Genomic DNA, 16,980 nt, shown 5'->3' with positions numbered 1-16,980 from the left:
TGCAAATACACTAAAGTATGTTCTGATGGTAAAGGTTTCAATTACTGATCATAGCTTTGGAAAAAGTAAACATTTAGCTTTAGTTAAGTCTGGCCACGGCTATCTCATCTGCTACTTTTCACCTGATCTAACACATTTATCTTCGCTGAGCCGTTGGCTGTTAGTGTTTGCTTTTGGAGGGCTGTATACGCCAGAGACAAAAGCCCATACGCTTCATCTGATACACTTTGCAAATACAAATTGACCCAGGCCTGTAACACTGTACACATTAGGAGAGATGACCAACACAAACAGACATGACAAAAAGTACTGTATGAAGATGGTTCCACATCCACATACGTAAGACAGAGAGAGTGAGTGGTAGGCGAACAGTCCCACGGCATGCTAAGACACAAAAAGGAACACAAAACAGACCAAAGAGATGAAGTGACTTGGCCTCGTGGCAGGCAGTGTTGCAATGTTAGACATACAAAACATATCATGTTAGAATAAATACCAAGGTGACAGCTGGGACAGAAAATGCAATGAGGTATGGTCAAGGGAAAACATCATTTTACCAGATCTGAAGAATGATTTGGAAGCTTTGTTAGGTACTGAAGTACATCAGTATTTTCCTGTCTGATTAAGAAAAGTCTAAAAGCAGAGGAGCACCTTCAACCCACTCAGTTTATTTTTATTGTCCAGCTGGGAGGAGGCCTCGGGGAAGTCCCAGGACCAGGTGGAGAGATTAGATCTCCACACTGGCCTGGGAACGCCTCAGGATCCCCCAGTTAGAGCTGGTTAATGTGGCTGGGGAAAGGGAAGTTTGGGGCCCCCTGCTAAAGCTGCTGCCCCCGAGACCTGACCCCGGATAAGAGGCTGAAGATGAGATGAGATGAATATGAAATTTGGTTTTATTGATGGTTGTGATCGTTTGTATTCCCAACCCGAAATAAAAAGCTGTTCTTAAAAGCCTTTTGATTACAGTCATGATCCTGTCCTCTGAAAGGAAACTCTTTAATTTTTATTGTCTAAAGACTTGTTGCATAACATCTGTTCTTACCAATTGGTAGCTTCAGTTTCTTGCGAAGTGAAATGCGCCGTGATCTGGAGCGGGAGCGCCGGTCAGTGGTGGTGCCAGAGTGGGCCGTGGTGCACTCCGAGGTGTCCTGCTCTGACTGGCTGCTCGTGTCACTGGCGGCACTCTGCGACTTGAACATCTTCCTCCAAAAGTCCTTCCTGCCCAGCAGAGCACCCGGGATCTGTTCTTCACTGGAGGGACAGAGAGGGAGTGAAGGAAGGTCAGACCTGAAGCTTTACAAAAGGATAAAAACTTCAGCTTATACAAAATTTGCAATTTTTTTTGTGTAACTTGAATGTTTAGCCCTGTGACTTGTTCTTTATTAAAGGGGGGGAGGGAGCAACCGGTGAGTTTGAAACATTTTGCTGTTTTGGGCAGAGAAATGGCAGCTGGGCTCGACATAGATGGTGCTATATGGAGATGCTGTGAGGTGCACACTCACTGTTCGGGTGTCTGGGGGGGTCTGCTGGAGATGTAGCTGCGACACTCATCTGCAGCACTGGACACCTGACCCTTCTCCCCGGACACACCCGCCTCTGACCTGTGCACACACACCCCAACACACAGACAGAGCGCTCAGGCCACCTGATTCAGACGCTGACTGAACTCTTGTGATGCGGTAAACCCTTTTTTTATTCATTGAAAAGAAGTTTAGCGTAGTTTCAATGGGACATGAAGGGCCTCACTGAAGCTTTACATGTTTAGCAACTGAGCAAATTTAGAATCCGTTCCAAATCGACCTTTAAAATAAAGAAGATTTGCAGATGTTATACTTTAATCATCCCTGGGGGGGAAATCAACCACTGCATATACATTTCTAATCGCTTACCATGGAAATCTTTTGTGCAGTAAAAAATAAAGTACAGGAAAAGTTTATTACATATACTAAATTAGTCCATTTAAATATTCCTTCCATCCATTACGTGGACTATTTCTTACGACTGCACTGTTATGATATTAACCCTACAAGTACATGTGCCAAAGCTGAATTAAATGTCCTCAAAGGATCATTCCCAACACCTGACATGCATGTCCTTCAGGAAGGACGATACTCCGGCTAAACATGCAAACCCTCACACATAAGCCATCATGCTGCCCAAATACTGGAATCTGCAATCATATCAGCGTCTCATCTCTAAACAAATACTTCACCCTCATATATATAGGTATATATATATACCTATATATATATTACTCACCCTGTGTTACCTTGAATTCTTGAAGATAAAGGAAAGAAGAAGAAAAAACAATGTGTTTTTCCTCCCAATTTTCTCAGTTTTTGGATTCTTTGTTCAGCGCGGAGGCATACGAGAAAAACACATTTTTCTTCAAGAATTCAGGCAAACAAGGAGCAAATAACTGAAATACAAGTGATAACTTTACGGGGTTCAGTATTAATTTAGCCCAGCGCTTTGAACTGGCTTCTAACTCACTACAGTGTCACACATGTCAGCCTTGTAACGCCGTCATGTGACTGTAATTTCTAGTTTGGTCGTCACATGATGAGGCGACAATGACAGGGCTGCCCCACGTGAAGGACATCAAATCAGTCACTCAAGCAGAAAAAAAACAGATGCAGACAGGACAGAAAAGAAACATTAAAATAAAATAAAATCGGCAAGCAGTGATGAGAAGCGTTGCTCTGATAGGTCATGAAAGGAAAAAGCAAGACCTTCTTATCAGACCTTATTTTGGAAAGGGGAGGGGCATTTAAGGTCTATGCTCAAGGTTGCTTCACCAGTAATCGACAAATGATCATTAAAAGATATTTTTAGTAGATTTAACTTGAATATATGATGTCATTAAGGCCATTTCTGGCCACTGATTAGCCAGTACCTCCTGGGTCCAGGCTGTTTAGTCTCTTCCTTCTCTTCGGGTTTCTTGGTGGTGGTGACCTTCTCGGCGCTGTCCAGGAGCGCGCTCAGTGCCACCCTGCGGAACACATTTCCATGGGCCTCCTTAATGAACTGCACCAGCTGGCGGATGTCACAGTACAGACCCTGAGAGGGAAGAAGGAGTGTGGCAAATAAGTGAGAGAGACGGATGTGTGAGCGGAATGGTGCGCGAACGAGAAAGTGTGAAGAGAAAGACAAAGAAATTCAAGTGTTAGGACCTAGAATCAGGCAGATATTACTGTGGAGTTGAAAACATCAAAACAGTGCACGTCTGCATGTATGAGTACATGTGTGAGCATTGCTCGGTTAAATCAAGACAACAGCTCCAGCTTGTGAGTGGGTGGCCTCTGATCCTGTGCCACAGTAAAGCCTGCCCCGAACACTGTGTCATCTACCGCCAACGTACAGCAGTCACGCAAGCCGCGAGGCTTTCTCGGCTCCATGAGCAGTCATGGTACCTCAGTGCTTGAGAGGAGGGATATGAAGATAGGGTTCATTTATTATCAAAATAAAAAATTGATTATAACACCACTTATAGAAGACTGTGGGCCAAAGACCTCTTTTATTTGCTTTATTAAATGTGTTATTGCTGCACTACAACTGCGATGACACTGTACACCTTGATTATTATTTTTGTGGTTAATTCCCCTCTTGATTATGTTTCAAATGTTGTCGTATAAAACACTTTGACTTGCCCCTGTGTTTGAAGGCTGCTGTACAAACGAGCTGGCTTTGGCTTTAAATACTAAAAAATAAGCTCTTTTGAAGGAAAACTCTAAGACACTCAGCAGCCATTATTATTATTGTTATTATTATTATTAGTATTACTCTATTATTACAGCCGAGCAGCTCAAAGGATCTTTAACACTCGGGCATACATCATGTTAAAAACAAGTAGAGCGTGCTAGCATCAGTCAGATGACTAATAAACAGTTGTCTGCTCAAGGTCAGTTACTATAGAGATCATTTTCCCATTCATTTATTCTTCATTTAAAATATCTGTTCTAGCAAAAGGGCTGAGAATAGGTCAAGTTAATGTCTTCAAGTCCCCCTCATTCATCGTGTATGACGAGACATTATTAACAAAGGCGACATAAGTGATTGTTCGTCTTTAGGCTCAACACAAAATGAGCCATTAATAATTCAACTACAGCATCCTGCAAAAGGAAACGCGAGTGTCTGGATCTAGTGGGAGTACAACTGATACGCGAGGTGCAGACTGAATCAAAGAGAAGCAACAGAGAGGGACGGGGAAAATGAAAGAGAGGCAGATGGACTGGTGATTTCACACAGCACTCACCAGGTTCTCGGGGCTGTGCAGCTCGTGAGTGGTCGAGGCGCAGCGGGTGATGAGAGACTTGAACATGCAGCCCACCACCACCGCCTCCATCGTCTGGGCCATGGACTTGTTGTCCCCTGTGGTGAAGTTGTTCCCGAAGCCCGCCTTGTCTGGAAGGAAGAGGGAGGCGGGAGAAACCACAGATCACACAGGGGGTGGTTTAGTCAGCGGGGGGGAGAACATTATTGACAGCTGACCAGCTCGAGTATAAAACAGTGAGACCGTACAACAGGGGGGGAGGGGGGGGGGGGGGGGGGGGGCAAAGGAAAGGTGTCCATAAAGCATATGGGGGAGAAGCAAACTGAAAAGGATTCTGGGTAGGGGATAAGGGATACATGCAAGTGACTAAGGCCTGCTATAATACCATAGAGTGTGGGCCTTATTCTCTTGGTCCAGTTAAACGTATTGTCTATGCAAAATACGTAAATAAGCTCTATAAGTATAATATAAATATCAGATTTAATCACACAAGTCTAAATGTTGTTGCAGGCGAGTTTCGGAGAGAGTGAAGGGTGCAGCAATGGAAGCGGTGCCTAGGGAAGGGTCGGATCGGGTGAGTGTATTAATCTTATTGCTATTATTAGGATTGACTGTTAATCATGTGTATCTACCGATGTTTCTTTTTTTCGCCCTCCTGGACCTCTCACCTGCACTGCCGTACTCTGCAAGAGAAAAGAGGCGGGGCACAAGTTGATTGACATCAGGCCAGCACAGACATGTATGCGGTGTCAGAAAGGACGCCGGCGCCCCACCTCTGGAAGGAGGTGAACTCGAGACGCACACACACACACACAGATTGCCACGCGCAAAAACAACGCGCGCACACACACATACACACACAGACATACACACACAGACACACACCAAAAAACTAAACAGGGTGCCCAATTCACTTTGAGAATCAAAACACTCATCGGTTCAGTAACTTGCCAATTGCACAGTTTTTTCTATATTATGATTTTGCTGATTGCATTTACAGTAAAACAACAAAAAGGCTTCAAATTTCAGTGCAAAACTGAATTGGCATGTACAATGTGTCTCAATGCTCAGCAATAAAGCCACTGATTGAGCAGACATGTAATGGGTAAAGCTTTGGCTTGGCAAGTGTACAGAATGGATGAGTGAGTAAGGAAAGGTAGGTAGGATTCAGCTCATTGGAGTGAATGAGGAAACAGAGGGAAGATGTAAGCAGAAGGAGGGCAGAAGGAGGACAAAAAGGGACACAGACAAGCAGAGACGAGTGGAAGGAGGAAGGGAAAAACACGGATATATAAACGGTGATAGCGCTGGAATGCGAGGTCGAAGTGCGGGGTGAGACAGTGGCAGTACAATTCAGCTTTGTCAACCACATTAGAACGTGCTTATAATGAACTTTTGAGTCTATACTGCTCCGTAATGTAGCACCCACGTTAGACCTTTGAGTGTGACATGGATTTGAATGGTTATAATATAATTGTATAATAAACATAACAAAGCTTGCTTGCGCGTACACGTCTGAACAGTAGTACTCAAACTATTAGTGCATTAATTGACAATTACAAAACTTCGGCTTGAGTTAAATGAAAAGTCGGCATAGCAACATGCTCACAATGAGAACGCTAACATGTTGATGTAACATTATAGTAATGTTACGATATTCAGTATTTTAGACGGTTTTGTTTAGCCTGCAGTTAGCCTCAGAGCTGCTAGCGTGGCTGTAGATGTCTTTATTCAAAAATGATTAAACACTTAATTGAAAATAATAATTGCCTGATAAACCTGTAAAAAAATAAACATTAGTTGCAGCCCTACTGCACAGAATATTGACTTTTTCCTGACCTAAATCATATCAGCATTCAAAACCAATGTCTGTCAAACTCCTGAAGCATCCTATTTAAGCATCAGCGCGTATGCAGCACCTGGTCCCACTCACACCAGCACACTTACTGTCAGTAATGGGCTCCATGCAGAAGCCCAGCAGTGCATGCAGGAAGTCCACAATGTTATTGAGAGAGTCTTTGTTGACGTACTCGCGCATTGTCTGTCGAAACTGCACCTTGTCCAGTTTATAAAGGCTGGTCAGGCAGTTCTGGGCCTGGAAGGAAACAATGTGGATTAGAAATAAAGTAGCCATCTTTGCAGAGTGCTCTACTTTCATCACTTTTCATTGATTCTCATGAAATATACAGTACATATATATATAATTCTATTCCCCCAAAACGTCTTTATCTATGATAAATAACTATTGATCCGCACTGAAACAGAACTGCTTCTCACTAGAGATAGAAACTCAGCTCAGGGCCCTTGCAGGATGAATTACGGTTTCACACAAATGGAGCAATACGGCATCAGCATCACAAACTGCACACGTGCACAAGGGAGGGTCAACTAAGGCAGAGGAAAGAGTCTGACCTGCATCCTGAGGCGATCTCCAGAAAGTCCGCGGTGACCCTCGCCACAGCCGTAAGCACAGCCTAGAGACTTGACTATCTTTATCAGCATGGTCAGAGCAAGGCGGTGAGCGCTGAAGCCAGAGCCCTCTTCCTGTTTCCATGGTGAAGAAGTGAAGGACACACACATTAACGTACAGGACTTTAATGATGATATAATAAGATATCCGGCGTACATACTCAGAACCTACCTTTTTATCATTATCCTTATTGTTCTTCACATCATCCTTGCTACCTTGCCCACTCCCTCCACCACTTCCCCCTCCTCCACCTCCGCCTCCATCTCCCCCTCCACCTGCTCCTGCACCTGGGGCTGCCCCACCTCCCTGGGCACCCCCTCCGAGGCCCTGTGCGGATGCGTCTTTGGCTCGTGCCTCCTGGTTCTCCTTGTTGTCGGGCTTGGACAGCTTCTTGCCCATGCCGGGCACCACGCCCAGCTGCAGCAGGCAGTCGATGATGTTGAGGGCAACATCGCAGATCCTGGAACTGATGTCACGGCTGAGGACAGCATAGAGAGCCCGGAGGACAGCCTGAAATACAAAAAGAAATCGCCTATTTTGTCCAATCAACGGTGGAAACCAGAGGAAAAAAAAGTACCAAAGCAACTGGAAAGCAATGTTGAGCTGGTAATAAGCTGGAATATTGTTATATCGTATTAAATCTGCAAAAATAATCAGAAAATTTGCAATTTTTTTACACTTTGTAGGACAAAGACTGAGAGAAGAAAGTATTAAATTCAGTTTGGACTCCCTTTGGTGTTGTTGTTGGTTGGTAGAACCATTCATTCATTACATCCATTATATGCATTTACCCACAGGGATCATTCACTGAAGGTTTCTTTGAATGCCCAAACACTCACAGTGAGGTCCAGCATGCCGTTCTTCAGCACAAAGTTGTTGGTCCCCTCGATGTTCTCCCCTTCCTCCAGACAGGAGTAGTTGATGCAGGAGTCGGTAAAGCTGCGAGGCAGGTTGGCGCAGGCCAGGGGCTCCACGGGCATCTCAGGGACAATGACAGGATTACAAAGTTTCTTCATGTGCTCTGTGAAGAAGTCGGCGTAGCCAACATTAAAGGACGCCACCGTGGTGTTGAACGCCGCCATCGTAATGGTGGAGATCTGAGATCGAACTGCGGGTGGCAAAGGAAAGCAGTGAGGTCCAGCTTGATGAATGTTTTCATGCATTGTTATTACAGGAGGCATCAAATGTTTTCTCTATTTTCACCTCCACAGCATCTTTCTCTCTACCTGTACTCAAAGTCTTTACATCGCTGACGGATTAAATAGTCAACCATGTCAGGACTCTTCTATAGTTATCTTTTGTTCTCAGTAAACCTAATAGCATGCATGTGCTGCAGTGTGGAGCAGGGCCTGAAGGCACCACTGTTATGTGTATGTAAATTAGCATTGTCACAGGAATATTACTGTTATATAATCCGGTCCTATTTTCGCTCAGCAGGTCTCAGTTGAGTCGGCAGCGTCTGCTGTTTGTTTTAGCTGATGGATGGGAATATAATTGTAGTTTTCATCTTTTTATGTTTTCATAAAACATGTTTGTTTACTTTACTTACCTCTATGAGCTTTAATAATAATAATAATAATAATAGTTATTATTATAATAACTTCCATTTCCTGTTGTTAGATATTGAAAGGTTGACAGATGAGTAAATAGTGCGTCTGCAAATCTGTTTAAGAAACCGATCATGGTCTTAAGATCAATTCAATTCAATTTTATTTATAGTGCCAAATCATAACAAAAGTTTCCCAGGACACTTTACAGAGTAGGTACAGACCACACTCAGCTCTGTCTTCTGCTTACCCTCTTTGACGGTGTTATCGCTGTGGCTGTTGGAGTGGTCGGGCATGTCTCTGAGCAGAGAGTGGTGGGAATGAGAATGTTTGGCGCCCAGGCTGTCGGCGTCTGTAGCTGTGTCTGAACTGCCCCTCCGTGTGAATCTGCCTAGAAAGTGATGCAGGCACAGATAGATGTATCAGGTTGAACTAAACACACACACACACTCATGACCGAAAGAACGAGGTCGCGGGTACAAGCGGCTGAAATGGGGTTTCAGAAGGGTGGCTGGAGTCTCCCTTAGAGAGAGGGGGAGAAGTTCAGCATCCGTGAGGAACTCGGAGTAGAGCCGCTGCTCCTTTGTGTTGAAAGGAGCCAGTTGAGGTGGTTCGGGCATCTAGGATGAACCCTGGGCGCCTCCCTAGGGAGGTGTTCCAGGCACGTCCAGCTGGGAGGGGGCCTCGGGGAAGACCCAGGACCAGGTGGAGAGATTAGATCTCCACACTGGCCTGGGAACGCCTCAGGATCGCCCAGTTAGAGCTGGTTAATGAGGCCCGGGAAAGGGAAGTTTGGGGTCCCGTGCTAAAGCTGCTGCCCCTGCGACCCGACCTCAGATAAGCGGTTGAAGATGAGATGAAACAAACACACACAAACAGATCCAAACTCACACACAGTAGCTAAGTGGATATATAACAGGCCTACAGCAAATTCTAATCACACTTCTCAACGAGAGTTAATAAGAAACACCAATGTTAATGAACTGACCTAATTCACTAGCTGACAGCCAGATCCAGACAGACTCATCTGACTCACCAAATGGGAGCTTAGGGGAGAGGAAGCAAGACTGCAAATGACGGTGACGTGCAATCTATTCTCATTATGAACTGCCTACCCATGATGGTGGCCTGCCAGCCCCCGCGATCCAGGGCCCGCCGATCGTCACCCAGGCCTGAGAAGCTCCCGAAGGAGAAGGTGCTGCGGGTAGGAGAGACGTCCAGATGGTCCTCGTGGAGCAGGAAAGGGACCCCCATACGGCGCTGGCGCTTCTTCCCTGCCTGATGGTAGGGGATGGAGCCCTTTCTCTCACGGTCATCACGCCGGTTCTTAAACTTAAACACATCAGATGGAAGAGATCCTCCCATCAGAACCACATCCCTCTAAGTCCTGATGCACATGTGTATCTTTAGTTTTTTCTTTTGCCTGGATCATAAAGTAAACTCACTCCTAACACAGTCGATAGCAGAACATCAAACACAAAATGAATGTAGGAAAGTGATACATGTTGCAGGTTTTGTATGCAATGACCTAGTGTGACATTGACGTTGTCAATCATGATGTCTCACCCCATTTTGATAGCATCAAAAAGCTGATCATAAACAAACTTAGCAGAAAAATGAATACTTGAACATCTAAATTGTCAGAAACTGAAATTATTTAAGATGTGGAGGGGGCGGGACTAGCCACCAGAGGATGATCGAGGTGTTTTGGCTTCACTTTAAGCGATGGAGGTGATTAACTCGCCCGGGTACGCATCGCTTACTCATATGTCTCCCATTTCTGATCATCGCTTCATCGCGTCTATCGCAAGTAGCAGCCGAGGCGGCTAGCTAACTGAAGCTAACCCCGGCTCAGCCTACTCTGCCGTTGTGCTAAATGAAAGTTATGCTAGCTCTAACCAGGGGTCTGAATGCTTTTAAAAGAACATAATGAGCTCTCAGAGGAAGTGTGTGGCTCTGTATTGTAGTGAGATCAGGCCGTCAGTGATTTAACCTCCGTAGGTGTACAGGTGCTGCCGGTCTCCGGTAGATCAGACCGGGGTACGCTTCACTCTGCACTAACGGCTTTCTTCTTCTTCTTCTTCTACTTCTGGATTTCCGGCAGACTAGACGCCTAAAGGCACGTCGCTGCCATCCACAGTTCATAGTTATATCCATTAGATTATATCCATTATATTACATCCATAGGAACAGTCTGGTTTACCCCAAGCACTGCGACATTGGCGGCTGTGGTGATCCCGGTGAGCCGCTGGATGTTTCACGGAAAACTTCGATGACGCTTACTGCGATCTCAACGCTGATTGGCTGTCGCGGCGCAGCATCACGCGATATCGCGATGTCGCAACGGACGCGATTTACGCTTCATCGCGTCATCGCGTCGCTCTTGTCGCTCAGAAGGCGTCGTCCGAAGCGACACCGCGTCTCATCGCGTCATTTACAGTGATGTTGAACGGCAGCTTGACGCTTTCATCGCCTCCATCGCTTCTGATGTGAATGCAGGGTCAGTTTTTATATACAATCTATGATTTTAATCTGTTTAAGATGAAATCAGCATGTTAGCATGAACAACATCTGAATGTCCGGCTCTAACCTTCTTGAAAATGTTCATGCCCAGGTCGGAGGCGAGGTCAGGGACTGCCTGTCGTCGGAGGTTGGTCAGAGACACCTTTGTAAACGTCTCTGTGCTAAGAGATTTCTCCTCCTCGTTGCATTTCAGACTCATATCCTGCAAAACAGAGCAGTGCATATGAATGCATTTCTGCATCTTTCAAATTTGTCAATTACAGTACCAACCAAAAAAAACAGCCTCTTCAATGAAATCCTCCGTCCTCCTGCCTTTACCTGAGTCTTGTGGGTGTTGACCAACGAAGGCGTGGTAGCCACCATGGAGCTGCTGCGTGGGCGTGGCAGAGGCGTGACCAAGGGTTCTGGTGTGCGTTCAGGTCTCTCTTCCAGGATCTGCCTCAGGCGCTGCAGGTAGTACATCAGGGCCCAGTGCACGCCTTCCTCCGTCCAGTGTGGCTGCAGCAAGCAGCGCAGCACTGCCACGTCAAAGTAAGTGGCGTAACGCGCTCGTTGGGCCAGGGAGGTTGGCAGGCCGGCAGGGGCTGATGTCCTTGAAGACAAGGGAAGACATAAGGCTGTTTATAAACATCAAATATGTGCTGCTAGAATCAGCAAATCTTCACTGATGGTCAGGCAACTGATAATAAATGCATCCCACAACTAACAGACAAAACACATGGGGCATGGACACGCCGCTGATCACTGTGTGCAGAGTTACCTGTTGGTAATGCAGGGTTTGGAAGCGTAGATTATATTAACTGGTACTGAATTTATTAATTGGATTGTTTCACTGATAAAAAATGAAGAGGTACGGAAAGAAAGTGACATTACAGAAATCTGGCAGTTGCCTTATCAATAGTTAAATAATGGATCATGAAAAATGCCAAAATTCAACACGAAGTTGAGAGTTTTGCACGTTTTTAGCCTTTTCCAGCAACGTCATAAAACTAACAAGATACACAACAATTACATTATGTCATGGACTTCCCAGTTATATTAGCCTGTCATCAACTCCCGCCACACTGCTTCATTAATTATGCATCAAAGGAGGATGGTAAACAAGGGCAGAGCCCCCCTTCAGCATCATTGGGAGAGCAGCGGGGAGAGAGGGAGCCTTAGCCTACGTGTTTCCACTATAAATAAGCTGGAATGAAGGTCAGCGGTTGGTGAGCGGCAGAGCCTATAGAGCGCCACACACTGTGGAGGAACATATTGATACAGTAAGGGAAGGAGAGAGAGAGACAGAGGACGGCATTTAATCTTTGCTGTTGTAATAAATGGAGCAGGAAGAGATAGTCGATATCTACATGAATCACTCTGAGAGCGGGCAGCAGAGGGAGGCTGTATCATGTTTCACTGTCTAGCCGACACACACACACACACACACACACACACACACGCACACACACACACTCTCTGCCTACTGCTGTTGTGTCAGGTTGTCATGGAGACCGAGTGACGACAGCCACCCCAGGCCCTCCGAGAGGCAGCGGGCCCAGCCCCCGACTCCATGCGGTAGGAGAGATGCAGTAGCCAGCAGTTGCCATGGAAACTGCCTCAGCATCAGCAGCAGTGCTCCAAGTGGAGCGCGATGCGGCTGCAGATGAGTAAGCTGCATTAATCACAGGGTGCTGATGGGGGGAATGATTTTAACAGGGCAGCGTGGTGCATGTGTGTGTGTGTACAAGAGGACTCTGACAGCGCCTCTGAGCCTACGGAGAAAAAGGAACGATTTGGATTCAGATTCGATCCTGGGATTAAAAATCTTCTGATGTGAGCCACACCCCTTTTGTAGGAATCCAACAACTTGAGGGCATGAAATAAATAACTTCTCACAATCAAACGTCGTATTTCTCTCTTGCAGTTTCTCTAATTTACATTCAACTCACTCTCCTCCATAACCTCGCTCTCATCCTGTTCAAGCACAACAGCTTAACATCCCCACTACCAACACTTAGAGAAAGCAATTAATCAGTCATTGTTGAGTGTGGGCTATGAAACAATAGGGGCAAATCTCCCCCTTCCTGCGTTGCCATGTGAGTGCTCAAAAATCCTTTGGTGTATGAGGATATAATTAGCTTGGGGGGGGGGCTTATTGTGACTTCCAGTCAGTTGCTGGCTGTCAGAGTGATCACAAGAAGCACTGGAGTGACTTATTTGGTTGTCAGAACGAGTTGAGTTGAGCAACGGGATGATGATAATATGATGATGGCCTCTCTGTGCCTTCTCCCACATCACTCTGTCAGCCCACTGGTTGGGTGATTCAGGATGATGACGGAGCAGCCACGATGAACTTCAAAACAGAAAACACCCACATAGGATGTGCTGAATGCAAATGTTCTCAAGTGTTTTTCTGGGGACTCTCTGCAGAGAAGATTTGGTGTTTTCTGGTCTCACAGTGCAGCATATCTATGTTTCCCCAAATTCAAACTAGCAATCATAGGTCACAAACACTGAATCTTGCTTTTTAAACTATTACGTCATTCAGCATTTGCATATGCACAACTAGTAGAGGCCAGCTTACTGGGTGTAATATATTGTTTGCCACAAAGAGTGCTACTCTTGGGGTAGGCTGTGAATGTATTGCGAGGGGACCCCTATTAACTGCATACCTCTCTTTAATAGGGCAGAACACCATGGCACAACAATTTGTGACAAACACTTTGTAATTATTGTACATTTACAAAATGACACTCTATGTCCTTCTGACAGCAGAATATGCCACTGTAAACCTATAATATATACAGTGAAACCACCATCTTTTGTCACCCAGCACCAAGCAAACTCTCATGATCTCAAGTTATCGTTTGCTGCCGGCCAAGCTGGTCAAACCTGCCTCGTCTGTGCCAAAGAAGGCACAGATTAAGCCTTAGTCTGGCAGAGAAAACCAAACAATGGCAGACTTGCCGTGGCCAGAGCCAGGCCATGTCATGCCGGGCCAGGGACACTGCCAGCATTAGACATGTAGCACATTACTTCAGCATAATTACCCTGTTTATGTGGACAAACGTCAGATGGGTCTGCTCATGCTCAAGCAAGACAAGGATCTGTGTGTGTGTGTGTGTGTGTGCGCGTGTGTGTGTGTGTGTGCTGACTGAGGAGACAGCACTGCTTAGAGCAACACATTACACAGGGGAAGGAGGAGCTATTCATATACGCTAGCTCTCACGAGCTAGTGAAGCGAGCTGTGCCGTGCAGTGTGTACGACCAGCGGCGCCGCAGGGCCAGATGTTTAGCCATCAACAAGATGATGGCACCAGCTCTGTGTCAGCGCGGCTCACTGCGCTGCTCCAACCCGTAACTGGCTTTTTGAGTACATCACAAATATCACACTATTCAGATATGAAAGCATACAGTATATTGATCATTATGAATCGGCACCCATGATTAATATATGGTTTAACTGCAGGATTTCACACATTTGAGAGTGTGCATGTGACATGAGAACACCTCTCAGTGTCTCATATCTGTGTTGTAGATAAATAGCACCAGAGTTTTTTCGCTCGGCCCTCTTCTGGACATTATTCTCAAACATCTACAGGGTCACCAAAACCAAATCACAAAGGTTTTCTGATGTCTGTGGACGGATGGTTGCTTTCTTTCATCGCTCATGCATCATTACCACCTTTGAGAAACAGAGGGAACATTACAGCAGAGGATGTTCTTATTTTAAATTGTGGTAGTTCTGCTTCCAGCTCTGCTACATACTGTTTTTTTTCTTGTATAATGTAGCGTTGCCCCTTCCTGTTGCTCTTGCTGAGGTTTAACCCAAAGTATTTGAATGAATGAATTCTTTATTTGAAACATGTGGAAAATACATTAAACTTGAAGCACTAGTCATTAAAACCCTTTGTATGTTTGAAAAGGAGCAGGAAGAAGCATTAGCTTATTAATTCCTACCCCTTCTCCTCTTAGTACCTAGCACTGTAGGTTTTCTTACTTCCTGTGTATCCTGTTTTTTTGTTGTTGTGTTTTTTGTTTTTTTAATACACTCAACAAAACAAACAATAACAACAACAACTTGCACATTAAAATCCACATAGCATATTGTAATACAGTGTTTATCTGCGATACTGTACTTTTATTTTATTGTTGTTCATATTTTATATTTTATCTTATTTTTAGTACTTCTGATTGTTTTGTACCGCTGCTACGATGACCTCATTTACCCTCGGGGATATATAAAATTATCTATCTATCTATCTATCTATCTATCTATCTATCTATCTATCTATCTATCTATCTATCTATCTATCTATCTATCTATCTATCTATCTATCTATCTATCTATCTATCTATCTATCTATCTATCTATCTATCTATCTATCTATCTATCTATCTATCTATCTATCTATCTATCTATCTATCTATCTATCTATCTATCTATCTATCTATCTATCCATCCATCCATCAATCCATCCATCCATCCATCCATCCATCCATCTATCTATCTAACACAATAACCGCTTGGGTAAAACTAAATAAATGACAAGTATGGTAAAATGTGAGAACCCTAGTGTTTGTCATAACCCTCTACTTCCCTCTACCTTGTGAACACTGCCCGTTTGTACTGTTGTTTGAATTTGCTCATGGTTGGACATCGTCTGAGCTCCTCCGCTCGTCTGTTCCACACTTTCACTCCACATATTGAAATGCAAAAGGTTTTTAAAGTTGAGCGTGCACACGGATGTTTTAGATTCAGTTCCCTCCTTCTCTTGGGAAAAACATGCTTGAATAATTACTGGAAACATGTTGTTTGTTGCTCTATACGTGACTTGTGCTGTTTGGAAACTCAGCAGATCAGTGAGCTTCAGTATTTTTGATTTAGAGAATAAGGCGTTAGTGTGTTCTCTGTACCCAGTGTGATGAATGATCCTGATTGTTGATTGATTATTTACCTGACATGATCTGAATTGAGGGTCTAGATGGATGGATTGTAAAGCCATCTGTGGGCTAAATGAATAAGCCTGACTAGAGTTATTGGGATTTGTTTTGAATCCCTCCGGTACATACTGTAACTACAGTTTGCCAACCCCCCAAGAGGCAAGCGTTTTGATAAGACATTGCAGCACGGTGGTGCATTTGCTTTCAAGTGAATCCAAGGCAAATGATAAATATCAAAGTTTCTCTTGTTCCCAGCACAAGCTCAGAAGAAAAACAATGGTAGAGGAAATGGTCTATCATGTCCACACTTCCCATGTGGGGCGACCTTGTTACATTTACCCTTTTTATGACACTTCTTCCTCCTCCTGCTTAACAACAAGCCATGAAGCTTCAACAACCTCTGAATCAAAAATCAATGAGACCCACATGACCAAATGCTCCCTATCTATCTGCTACTTGAGGTTAAACTGATTAACTGCGCTCACTTTTTCTTGGAAGGACCTTTCACCGGTGGGGGTTGTTGGGAAGGGCCGCCTTTCTCGACCGAGTTACCACGACGACAGCTCCTCTCTCCAGCTGCGGGGGAGGAGGAATCTGGTTGGGCGGCTTCGCAAACCACCTGGAAGCCCTGTGGGTGGGAGGAGAGATGGACAAATACTGTGGATGGGTGGGCAAACAGGCAAAAAGACAGAGACAGCTCCTGATAATTAAAGGCTCTGAGGTGGGAGGGAGGTTACTGTCGTGACCCTGGGCAACCACGCTAACGCTCCCGGATGGCTGGTGCTAATGAATATTAGCCGCCAGCCTCTGGGGATGTTGAAAGGGGGAGGGGAAAAGGCTCAGACGCTTGCCTGAACACATTCAATCAACTCGGTAGGCAGGATCAGACACAATCAGAGCTTAAAATGCACACTCACCATGGGACCCGGGTTGCCAGAGCCACAGGGGCTGCACTGGTTGTTGACTGGGGAGTTTCTCTTTGCTGTTGAGACAGGCGTAGCAGATTACATGTCAAAACAATACAAAACAATAGATTACATGGGATCTATAGGGTCGTAAGTTAGGATTTTTTCCCCCACCTGTCACAATGTTTCTGACAGGTTTGATGAGTGCAGTAAAGGCAGAGATGTCAGGCTGACGGTGCTCCCACATCGGCTGCCATATTACCAGACCACTCGCCAATCGGAAGGTCAGGTCCGACTCCTTAAATATAAGAAACATATTGAGAATGTCATCGACGG

General features: G+C 45.0%; 1 protein-coding gene across 1 annotated transcript in view; it reads right to left on the bottom strand.

Annotated features, from left to right (window-relative positions):
• unc80 (unc-80 homolog (C. elegans)) overlaps window positions 1-16,980 on the bottom strand; it is a gene marked incomplete at its 5' end in the record, with an annotated part of 40,521 nt that overhangs the window by 21,139 nt on the left and 2,402 nt on the right. The window contains 16 exons of the mRNA XM_083937735.1: window positions 1,043-1,251; window positions 1,503-1,601; window positions 2,897-3,060; window positions 4,256-4,404; window positions 4,906-4,956; window positions 6,221-6,368; window positions 6,686-6,817; window positions 6,915-7,253; window positions 7,583-7,851; window positions 8,541-8,681; window positions 9,406-9,622; window positions 10,881-11,015; window positions 11,132-11,405; window positions 16,225-16,367; window positions 16,657-16,721; window positions 16,819-16,942. Of these exons, the coding sequence (XP_083793861.1) occupies window positions 1,043-1,251; window positions 1,503-1,601; window positions 2,897-3,060; window positions 4,256-4,404; window positions 4,906-4,956; window positions 6,221-6,368; window positions 6,686-6,817; window positions 6,915-7,253; window positions 7,583-7,851; window positions 8,541-8,681; window positions 9,406-9,622; window positions 10,881-11,015; window positions 11,132-11,405; window positions 16,225-16,367; window positions 16,657-16,721; window positions 16,819-16,942 (2,659 nt within the window). The remainder of the gene's footprint in view (window positions 1-1,042; window positions 1,252-1,502; window positions 1,602-2,896; window positions 3,061-4,255; window positions 4,405-4,905; window positions 4,957-6,220; window positions 6,369-6,685; window positions 6,818-6,914; window positions 7,254-7,582; window positions 7,852-8,540; window positions 8,682-9,405; window positions 9,623-10,880; window positions 11,016-11,131; window positions 11,406-16,224; window positions 16,368-16,656; window positions 16,722-16,818; window positions 16,943-16,980) is intronic.

The sequence above is a fragment of the Echiichthys vipera genome (assembly GCF_963691815.1).
Source record: "Echiichthys vipera genome assembly, chromosome: 23".
NCBI classification, from domain to species: domain Eukaryota; kingdom Metazoa; phylum Chordata; class Actinopteri; order Perciformes; family Trachinidae; genus Echiichthys; species Echiichthys vipera.
The sequence above is the reverse complement of the archived record's forward strand: the minus strand, read 5'-3'. Positions and strand labels throughout refer to the sequence as shown.